Below are 11,230 nucleotides of genomic sequence, written 5' to 3'. Positions count from 1 at the left end.
CTGTGAGGGCTCTGGAGCACACGCGTGATGGGGGCGCTGAGGGAGCTGGGGGGGGTCAGTGTGGAGAAGAGGAGGCTCAGGGGAGCCCTCATTGCTCTCTGCAGCTCCCTGACAGGAGCTGGGCGTGGGGGGGGAGGTTGGCTCCTGGCAACAGCGAAGGAATGAGAGGGAATGTCCCTGAAGGGCCCAGGGGAAGTCAGTTTGGATGTTAGTGAAAGATCTCTTCTCAAGAGCAGTTAGCACAGGCCCAGCTGCCCAGGAATGCTGGGGGTCACCGACGTCCTGGGTGTGTTCCAGAGCCGTGAGATGTGGCACTGAGGGACGTGCGGCAGTGGGCGCGGTGTGGGTGGGCTTGGCTTGGGGATCTCAGTTCTCTTTGCAGCCTGAGTGATCGTAGGATCCTAAGCTTTCTGGCTCACCTACCCCGTCTCCCCGCACTGGCAGCCGCCGACGTCTCCCTGACGGGCCGAGCCCCGGCCAACGCGGCCAAGGCAGAAGGCGGGACGGAGAGTGCGCCCGGGCAGCCCGCCAGCGAGCGCAGCGCGGGGCGCTGAGGAGAAGCGGCGCTGAGGCCAGAGTGGGCGGGGGCCAGGAGGGCGGCCGGACTCACCGTCGGGACCTCAGCGTAACCGCCAGGGCAGGGAGGCGTGGAGGGTTGGGGTCTCAAGAGCGGGAAGGAGGGAAGCCGGCGTGCAAGGTTTTTTTTGTGAGGAATTCTGTGATTTTCCTCGGAACTCGTACGCCTAGCCCAGCTGACAGAGGTTCTGGTAAAATAGGATGGCATTCCGCCTTCCTCAAAGGACACACGAGGCGGTTTGAACGTCAGAGAGCATCTTCTGAAAGGGAGGGTGACCGCGCACTCCATCTCACTGCCCCAGAGGACGGTGGACTCTCCCGTCATGGCAGTGTTCTGAAGCCGTCTCGCCACGGCACTGTGCAACTGACACTGCAGTCCCTCCTTGCACAGGTCACACTCGAGCAGCGCTGAGCTGAGCAAGGCATTCTTGGCATTTGTGCAGAGGCCGAAGCTCCCGGAACAAAGGGATGCTCTCTGAGAGGCCGGGCGGTCCCTGCCCAGCTGCTGACAGGAGGCTGTGTTGGAAGCGTCTGTGCAGAGGCCTCTCCGGCTGCACGGGGTCCGGCTCCTCACGGTGTGGTAGCAGGGAACGGCTGCCGCGTGCGCTGCTCCCGGCAGGCAGGCAGAGCTCTGTGCGTGAAGGCTGTGTTGCTCCAATTTGTAGGAGGGAGAGGAGGTTCCCTTCATGGATGTACACCCGACGGCGAGATTAAGACACAACAGGTGAAATGTTAGCCCGACCACTTTATTACAAATCCTAGTTGTTTAGGGAGATGGGCAAGGGAAGTCGGGCGATAGAAAAGAGATTGGAAATAAAAGCAAAGAGTCTCTGTAGAAAGCAAGAGAGAATTAGCCACCACCGGGTTTCCAGCATAGCTCGTAGTTCCGATGCTGACCTTCCGTAGAGATGGGTCGTCGGAGGTTGTTGTTGGCTTGACGACGACAAGGATGACTTTTTCCAAGGACAGGACAGCCTTATTAATGTAAGTCCAGAGTGGCCGAGTTGGCTGTCTTTGGAGTGACAGCTTCTTCCTTTTGTTCCATCTTCTGGGCCTTGCCAGCAGATAAGAGGGAGCAGGGAGGTGCCCACTTGCGTCTTGCCTTCACAGGATACAATGGTACTATTCCCAAATCTCCTGTACCAAGCTGGAGTCATTTGGTCTCAGCCCAGATCTTTAGCCGGCAAACTCTCTCCAAAGAAATCCTTTTGGATGTAAACTGCCCACAACCTGATGCTGACTGCCACACGGCAACACCCACCTCTGGCCTCCTAGATAGCTCAGAGTCTTATTGCTCACAGCATGTGAGCTTTGAGCCCAAGAAAGGAGGGTTCTGACAAACGCCTCTTTCAGCGTCCAAACAGCAGCAGTCTGAAGAGGCGATCTTTCAGCTCCTTGAAGTCACGCAGCACCCGGGAGTGGGCGTCCGGGTCCTGCTCCAGGTGCTGGAAGAGGTTGAGCGGGCTGGCTGTTTGGAAGGCCTGCGGCAGGACAACCTCGTCAGGCATGGTCGCGTTGCCAAGGAGGAAGTGGTTCAGGACTTTATCGTTCAGGCAGTATTGCAGGTACTGCAGGAGATTCTCCAGCCGGCTCAGGAAATGCCTCCTGCGCCAGTCCTCCAAAGGGATGATGGCTAGGAGGTGGAGGAGAAGAGTCTTGATGGCGTAGGGAAAAGCCCATGCCCACCAGGATGTGAGCAAAGAGCCTCAGGCAGACCAGGTGGCAGCTGTTGGGTCCAGCGGTCCTGGCCACGTACTCGAAGTACTTCCTTTCCGCCACAGCGCAGCTCTGCGGCCATGTTGTGCTGGGCGTAAAGACGGCCTCTGCGTTCTGGCTGCTCAGGAAGATGTCCAGGTTGCCTTGCTGCACCCCGAACAGCAGCTCAACGTGGACTTTTTCCCCGCTGGAGGTGTCTGTCACCTGGAGCTTGCAGGAGCGGCTGGAGGGCAGCACCTTAAGGCCGTAACGGTGTGCCCGGTGGTGAGCCTCCAGGTTCTTGGTACCTGCTTGTTGAACCAGGCGGCAGTTTTCTGCACATCCAGGTAGGAGCCGGTGCAGAGCGTCTGTAGGAGGCTGGGCTGCTGATTTTGGCTCAGCTCCTCCTCAGAGTGGTGGAGGAAGCACAGCACGTCCCCCAGCTGCTGCTCCCTTGTGCACATGCACACCAGCTCCACACGGATGCGGGAGTTCCTTGCCAGCACCTCCCCTTCCTCACCCAGCTCCGGGTGGAAGACGTGCCCATGGGGGGCCTTAATGGGCACGAGCAGGCGGTACACAATGTCCTCCTCACAGGGACTCCAGCCTTCAAAGGCGCTGCCCACCCCAATGGCAGGCTGCAGCACCGGGTAGAAGCTGTTTGAACAGACAAATGTGTAGGTCTGCAGCAGGTCGCTCATCAGCTCCTCCACCAGCACGCACTTGGTGGCCTTTCCTTGCATCTTTTCCCAGGCACGCCGTGCAATGTATCTGGTCAGTGCTGAATGATGGAAGTATTCTTCCTCCTCGTCCTCCTGTTCTACCTCTTCCACCTGTTCCTCCTGCTGCACCTGTTCCCCCTGATCCTCCCGTTCCTCCTGTTCCTCCTGTTCCACATGTTCCACCTGATCCTCCTGTTCCAGCTCTTCCACCCGTTCCAGCTGTTCCTCCTCTTCCACTTGCTCCTGCTGTTCCTCACGTTCCACCTCTTCCACCTGTTCCTCCCGTTCTTGCTGTTCCTGCTGTCCCCCTTCCTCATGCTGCTTCCTTTTTAGGGACCGCCACATATTCCAAAAGAGGAAGACAAACAGTCCCGTACAGAACCAGATCTTCCAGTAATGCAGCAGAGTAAAGAGCAGAGCCGACATGTCCACCCAGCTCTGCTCCCCGTTCCTCTGCTCTTTCTCGTGCTGCTGCACGCGCTCAAGCATGACCGCATGGTCACTGCCACTGACAATTAGCGCCCTCACCAACAAGGCGAGAACCAACACCAAAGCCATGATCTGCAAGAGATGGGAGAGAGGGGCTCAGTGGGGCTGGGAGGGAGCGGGGCCAGGAGCCTCATGGCCCTGTGCTCAGGGAGGAGCAGTGGGTAGAAGGAGATGGGTGGCAGCAGGGACTGAGGCCAGCGCTGGCAGGGACAGTTCCAAGCACTGCCCGTGGCACTCCCACAGGGGCCGGTGTTTGCACCGTGTCCCTCGTCCAGCTCGACCTTCCCATGCTGCTGCACTTACCTATGGCCCAGGCCAAAGTGAAGCAGCACTGCCTGCTGACGGCCCTAAAACCATCCCCTGCATTGTGACATCCTTGCTGATGTCACAGTGGGCAGCCTGACCTCACCCTTCAGCCCTTCGCTCTCAGCTGCGCAAGGTGGCCACAGCCACGGTACTGCCACAGTTTGGAGGCATATCTCTCTGGGCAGAGCTCCTGGGGATGCTCTTTACAAAGCATGTGACAGCTCCCTGGGTAGTTGTGAGTGAGGATTGGCCTCTGCTCCCATGTTACTGTCATAGAACCATCAAATCATAGAATGTTCCAGATCCTTGGAAAGGAGCCCAAGGATCTGTAAGTTCCAGCCCCCCTGCCACCAGCAGGGCCACAGCCTGCAGGTCTGGCACTAGACCAAGTTGCCCAGGGTCCCATCCAGCCTAGTCTTGAACACCTCCAGGGGTGGGGCATCCACAACCAGAAGCTGTCTGGTAGGTGCTCACAGGGTTAGCAGGCATGGTGGGAATGGGCTGATGGTTGGTCTTAGATGTCTTCTCCAACCAGAAGGGCTCTATGAGTCTATGTTTCTAAGAACAGCAACAATGCGTCTGTTTCCCATTCCACCCAGGCTGCCATGGTCTGCACTGGTGCATAGCAGTCCTGTAACTCTCTGTGTGCAAGCTTCCTCTCGCTGACCTCTTGGCTTCCCTGGGCCACACTGAGTGAAGACGGATTGTCTTGGGCCGCATACACATAGGTCGCTCCAAAAGTAATGCCTCCCGTTTATTTCCATGGAAACTGCAACAGCTACAATGAGCAAAATAGCTATGTTTGATAGAATAAATTCTCTGCTACAAAACACTGTTCTTAAATGCAGTCACTACCACTAACTCCTGTTCCTCCTCTTCCACCTGTTCCTCCTGTTCCTCTTGCTCCCCTTCCTCATGCTTGCCCACTGCTGCCGCCTCCTCGCTGCTGGAGCTGTCCTCCTCACTGCTGCTATCATCATGCTGGTTCCTTTTTAGGGACCGCCGCATGGTCCAAAACAGCAGGAAAAACAGTCCCGCGTGAACCAGATCTTCCAGTAATCCAGTAGAATACAGCATCAGGTCACGTGCTTTGGTCACACCAATCCCATGCAGTGCCGCAGGCTTGGGGCAGAGTGGCTGGGAGCTGCGTTGAGGAAAAAGCTCTAGGGGTGGTGGGCAACAGCTGCCGCACACAAGGCAGCAGTGTGCTCAGGTGGCCAGGAAGGTCAGCGGCATTCCTGGCTTGTGCCAGCAGCAGTGCGGTCAGCAGGAGGGGGGATCGTCCCTCCGCACTCTGCACTGTGAGGCCGCAGCTCGAGCGCTGTGTTCAGTGCTGGGCCCCTCACTCCCAGACAGACATGGAGGCCCTGCAGCGCGTGCAGAGAGGGGAACGGAGCTGTGAGGGCTCTGGAGCACACGCGTGATGGGGAGCGGCTGAGGGAGCTGGGGGGGGTCAGTGTGGAGAAGAGGAGGCTCAGGGGAGCCCTCATGGCTCTCTGCAGCTCCCTGACAGGAGCTGGGCGTGGGGGGGGAGGTTGGCTCCTGGCTAACAGCGATGGGATGAGAGGGAATGTCCCTGAGGAGGGCCAGGGGAAGTTCAGGTTGGATGTTAGGAAAGATCTCTTCTCACAAAGAGCAGTTAGCACAGGCCCAGCTGCCCAGGAATGCTGGGGTCACCGTCCGTGGGGTGTTCCAGAGCCGTGGAGATGTGGCACTGAGGGACGTGGGCAGTGGGCGCGGTGGGGTGGGCTTGGGCTTGGGGATCTCAGTTCTCTTTGCAGCCTGAGTGATCGTAGGATCCTAAGCTTTCTGGCTACCCCGTCTCCCCGCACTGGCAGCCGGACGTCTCCCTGACGGGCCGAGCCCCGGCCAACGCGGCCAAGTCAGAAGGCGGGACGGAGAGGAGGCGCCGGGCAGCCCGAGCGGGCAGCGCGGGGCCGCTGAGGAGAGGCGGCGCTGAGGCAGAGTGTGGGCGGGGCCAGGAGGGCGGCCGGACTCACCGTCGGGACCTCAGCGTAACCGCCAGGGCAGGGAAGGCGTGGAGGGGTTGGGGTCTCAAGAGCGGGAAGGAGGGAAGCCGGCGTGCAAGGTTTTTTTGTGAGGAATTCTGTGATTTTCCTCGGAACTCGTACGCCTAGCCCAGCTGACAGAGGTTCTGGTAAAATAGGATGGCATTCCGCCTTCCTCAAAGGACACACGAGGCGGTTTGAACGTCAGAGAGCATCTTCTGAAAGGGAGGGTGACCGCGCACTCCATCTCACTGCCCCAGAGGACGGTGGACTCTCCCGTCATGGCAGTGTTCTGAAGCCGTCTCGCCACGGCACTGTGCAACTGACACTGCAGTCCCTCCTTGCACAGGTCACACTCGAGCAGCGCTGAGCTGAGCAAGGCATTTCTTGGCATTTGTGCAGAGGCCGAAGCTCCCGGAACAAAGGGATGCTCTCTGAGAGGCCGGGCGGTCCCTGCCCAGCTGCTGACAGGAGGCTGTGTTGGAAGCGTCTGTGCAGAGGCCTCTCCGGCTGCACGGGGTCCGGCTCCTCACGGTGTGGTAGCAGGGAACGGCTGCCGCGTGCGCTGCTCCCGGCAGGCAGGCAGAGCTCTGTGCGTGAAGGCTGTGTTGCTCCAATTTGTAGGAGGGAGAGGAGGTTCCCTTCATGGATGTACACCCGACGGCGAGATTAAGACACAACAGGTGAAATGTTAGCCCGACCACTTTATTACAAATCCTAGTTGTTTAGGGAGATGGGCAAGGGAAGTCGGGCGATAGAAAGAGATTGGAAATAAAAGCAAAGAGTCTCTGTAGAAAGCAAGAGAGAATTAGCCACCACCGGGTTTCCAGCATAGCTCGTAGTTCCGATGCTGACCTTCCGTAGAGATGGGTCGTCGGAGGTTGTTGTTGGCTTGACGACGACAAGGATGACTTTTTCCAAGGACAGGACAGCCTTATTAATGTAAGTCCAGAGTGGCCGAGTTGGCTGTCTTTGGAGTGACAGCTTCTTCCTTTTGTTCCCATCTTCTGGGCCTTGCCAGCAGATAAGAGGGAGCAGGGAGGTGCCCACTTGCGTCTTGCCTTCACAGGATACAATGGTACTATTCCCAAATCTCCTGTACCAAGCTGGAGTCATTTGGTCTCAGCCCAGATCTTTAGCCGGCAAACTCTCTCCAAAGAAATCCTTTTGGATGTAAACTGCCCACAACCTGATGCTGACTGCCACACGGCAACACCCACCTCTGGCCTCCTAGATAGCTCAGAGTCTTATTGCTCACAGCATGTGAGCTTTGAGCCCAAGAAAGGAGGGTTCTGACAAACGCCTCTTTCAGCGTCCAAACAGCAGCAGTCTGAAGAGGCGATCTTTCAGCTCCTTGAAGTCACGCAGCACCCGGGAGTGGGCGTCCGGGTCCTGCTCCAGGTGCTGGAAGAGGTTGAGCGGGCTGGCTGTTTGGAAGGCCTGCGGCAGGACAACCTCGTCAGGCATGGTCGCGTTGCCAAGGAGGAAGTGGTTCAGGACTTTATCGTTCAGGCAGTATTGCAGGTACTGCAGGAGATTCTCCAGCCGGCTCAGGAAATGCCTCCTGCGCCAGTCCTCCAAAGGGATGATGGCTAGGAGGTGGAGGAGAAGAGTCTTGATGGCGTAGGTGGAAAAGCCCATGCCCACCAGGATGTGAGCAAAGAGCCTCAGGCAGACCAGGTGGCAGCTGTTGGGTCCAGCGGTCCTGGCCACGTACTCGAAGTACTTCCTTTCCGCCACAGCGCAGCTCTGCGGCCATGTTGTGCTGGGCGTAAAGACGGCCTCTGCGTTCTGGCTGCTCAGGAAGATGTCCAGGTTGCCTTGCTGCACCCCGAACAGCAGCTCAACGTGGACTTTTTCCCCGCTGGAGGTGTCTGTCACCTGGAGCTTGCAGGAGCGGCTGGAGGGCAGCACCTTAAGGCCGTAACGGTGTGCCCGGTGCGTGAGCCTCCAGGTTCTTGGTACCTGCTTGTTGAACCAGGCGGCAGTTTTCTGCACATCCAGGTAGGAGCCGGTGCAGAGCGTCTGTAGGAGGCTGGGCTGCTGATTTTGGCTCAGCTCCTCCTCAGAGTGGTGGAGGAAGCACAGCACGTCCCCCAGCTGCTGCTCCCTTGTGCACATGCACACCAGCTCCACACGGATGCGGGAGTTCCTTGCCAGCACCTCCCCTTCCTCACCCAGCTCCGGGTGGAAGACGTGCCCATGGGGGGCCTTAATGGGCACGAGCAGGCGGTACACAATGTCCTCCTCACAGGGACTCCAGCCTTCAAAGGCGCTGCCCACCCCAATGGCAGGCTGCAGCACCGGGTAGAAGCTGTTTGAACAGACAAATGTGTAGGTCTGCAGCAGGTCGCTCATCAGCTCCTCCACCAGCACGCACTTGGTGGCCTTTCCTTGCATCTTTTCCCAGGCACGCCGTGCAATGTATCTGGTCAGTGCTGAATGATGGAAGTATTCTTCCTCCTCGTCCTCCTGTTCTACCTCTTCCACCTGTTCCTCCTGCTGCACCTGTTCCCCCTGATCCTCCCGTTCCTCCTGTTCCTCCTGTTCCACATGTTCCACCTGATCCTCCTGTTCCAGCTCTTCCACCCGTTCCAGCTGTTCCTCCTCTTCCACTTGCTCCTGCTGTTCCTCACGTTCCACCTCTTCCACCTGTTCCTCCCGTTCTTGCTGTTCCTGCTGTCCCCCTTCCTCATGCTGCTTCCTTTTTAGGGACCGCCACATATTCCAAAAGAGGAAGACAAACAGTCCCGTACAGAACCAGATCTTCCAGTAATGCAGCAGAGTAAAGAGCAGAGCCGACATGTCCACCCAGCTCTGCTCCCGTTCCTCTGCTCTTTCTCGTGCTGCTGCACGCGCTCAAGCATGACCGCATGGTCACTGCCACTGACAATTAGCGCCCTCACCAACAAGGCGAGAACCAACACCAAAGCCATGATCTGCAAGAGATGGGAGAGAGGGGCTCAGTGGGGCTGGGAGGGAGCGGGGCCAGGAGCCTCATGGCCCTGTGCTCAGGGAGGAGCAGTGGGTAGAAGGAGATGGGTGGCAGCAGGGACTGAGGCCAGCGCTGGCAGGGACAGTTCCAAGCACTGCCCGTGGCACTCCCACAGGGGCCGGTGTTTGCACCGTGTCCCTCGTCCAGCTCGACCTTCCCATGCTGCTGCACTTACCTATGGCCCAGGCCAAAGTGAAGCAGCACTGCCTGCTGACGGCCCTAAAACCATCCCCTGCATTGTGACATCCTTGCTGATGTCACAGTGGGCAGCCTGACCTCACCCTTCAGCCCTTCGCTCTCAGCTGCGCAAGGTGGCCACAGCCACGGTACTGCCACAGTTTGGAGGCATATCTCTCTGGGCAGAGCTCCTGGGGATGCTCTTTACAAAGCATGTGACAGCTCCCTGGGTAGTTGTGAGTGAGGATTGGCCTCTGCTCCCATGTTACTGTCATAGAACCATCAAATCATAGAATGTTCCAGATCCTTGGAAAGGAGCCCAAGGATCTGTAAGTTCCAGCCCCCCTGCCACCAGCAGGGCCACCAGCCTGCAGGTCTGGCACTAGACCAAGTTGCCCAGGGTCCCATCCAGCCTAGTCTTGAACACCTCCAGGGGTGGGGCATCCACAACCAGAAGCTGTCTGGTAGGTGCTCACAGGGTTAGCAGGCATGGTGGGAATGGGCTGATGGTTGGTCTTAGATGTCTTCTCCAACCAGAAGGGCTCTATGAGTCTATGTTTCTAAGAACAGCAACAATGCGTCTGTTTCCCATTCCACCCAGGCTGCCATGGTCTGCACTGGTGCATAGCAGTCCTGTAACTCTCTGTGTGCAAGCTTCCTCTCGCTGACCTCTTGGCTTCCCTGGGCCACACTGAGTGAAGACGGATTGTCTTGGGCCGCATACACATAGGTCGCTCCAAAAGTAATGCCTCCCGTTTATTTCCATGGAAACTGCAACAGCTACAATGAGCAAAATAGCTATGTTTGATAGAATAAATTCTCTGCTACAAAACACTGTTCTTAAATGCAGTCACTACCACTAACTCCTGTTCCTCCTCTTCCACCTGTTCCTCCTGTTCCTCTTGCTCCCCTTCCTCATGCTTGCCCACTGCTGCCGCCTCCTCGCTGCTGGAGCTGTCCTCCTCACTGCTGCTATCATCATGCTGGTTCCTTTTTAGGGACCGCCGCATGGTCCAAAACAGCAGGAAAAACAGTCCCGCGTGGAACCAGATCTTCCAGTAATCCAGTAGAATACAGCATCAGGTCACGTGCTTTGGTCACACCAATCCCATGCAGTGCCGCAGGCTTGGGGCAGAGTGGCTGGGAGCTGCGTTGAGGAAAAAGCTCTAGGGGTGGTGGGCAACAGCTGCCGCACACAAGGCAGCAGTGTGCTCAGGTGGCCAGGAAGGTCAGCGGCATTCCTGGCTTGTGCCAGCAGCAGTGCGGTCAGCAGGAGGGGGGGATCGTCCCTCCGCACTCTGCACTGTGAGGCCGCAGCTCGAGCGCTGTGTTCAGTGCTGGGCCCCTCACTCCCAGACAGACATGGAGGCCCTGCAGCGCGTGCAGAGAGGGGAACGGAGCTGTGAGGGCTCTGGAGCACACGCGTGATGGGGAGCGGCTGAGGGAGCTGGGGGGGGTCAGTGTGGAGAAGAGGAGGCTCAGGGGAGCCCTCATGGCTCTCTGCAGCTCCCTGACAGGAGCTGGGCGTGGGGGGGGAGGTTGGCTCCTGGCTAACAGCGATGGGATGAGAGGGAATGTCCCTGAGGAGGGCCAGGGGAAGTTCAGGTTGGATGTTAGGAAAGATCTCTTCTCACAAAGAGCAGTTAGCACAGGCCCAGCTGCCCAGGAATGCTGGGGTCACCGTCCTGGGGGTGTTCCAGAGCCGTGGAGATGTGGCACTGAGGGACGTGGGCAGTGGGCGCGGTGGGGTGGGCTTGGGCTTGGGGATCTCAGTTCTCTTTGCAGCCTGAGTGATCGTAGGATCCTAAGCTTTCTGGCTACCCCGTCTCCCCGCACTGGCAGCCGGACGTCTCCCTGACGGGCCGAGCCCCGGCCAACGCGGCCAAGTCAGAAGGCGGGACGGAGAGGAGGCGCCGGGCAGCCCGAGCGGGCAGCGCGGGGCCGCTGAGGAGAGGCGGCGCTGAGGCAGAGTGGGCGGGGCCAGGAGGGCGGCCGGACTCACCGTCGGGACCTCAGCGTAACCGCCAGGGCAGGGAAGGCGTGGAGGGGTTGGGGTCTCAAGAGCGGGAAGGAGGGAAGCCGGCGTGCAAGGTTTTTTTGTGAGGAATTCTGTGATTTTCCTCGGAACTCGTACGCCTAGCCCAGCTGACAGAGGTTCTGGTAAAATAGGATGGCATTCCGCCTTCCTCAAAGGACACACGAGGCGGTTTGAACGTCAGAGAGCATCTTCTGAAAGGGAGGGTGACCGCGCACTCCATCTC

At 58.4% G+C, this 11,230-nt stretch overlaps 1 protein-coding gene across 1 annotated transcript; it reads right to left on the bottom strand.

Moving 5' to 3' along the window:
- Positions 1 to 1,925: 1,925 nt before the first annotated feature.
- LOC124418378 (inositol 1,4,5-trisphosphate receptor-interacting protein-like 1) lies at positions 1,926 to 4,126 on the bottom strand. Its single transcript, XM_046941931.1, has 4 exons — positions 3,786 to 4,126; positions 2,544 to 3,554; positions 2,263 to 2,439; positions 1,926 to 2,192 (listed from the first exon to the last, which is right to left on the bottom strand). Exons 2-4 carry the CDS (start codon positions 3,549 to 3,551, stop codon positions 1,926 to 1,928), a joined length of 1,452 nt encoding a protein of 483 aa, XP_046797887.1. The 5' UTR covers positions 3,552 to 3,554; positions 3,786 to 4,126.
- Positions 4,127 to 11,230: the final 7,104 nt, after the last annotated feature.

This window comes from Gallus gallus, chromosome 5, assembly GCF_016699485.2.
Source record: "Gallus gallus isolate bGalGal1 chromosome 5, bGalGal1.mat.broiler.GRCg7b, whole genome shotgun sequence".
NCBI lineage: Eukaryota > Metazoa > Chordata > Aves > Galliformes > Phasianidae > Gallus > Gallus gallus.
The sequence above is the reverse complement of the archived record's forward strand: the minus strand, read 5'-3'. Positions and strand labels throughout refer to the sequence as shown.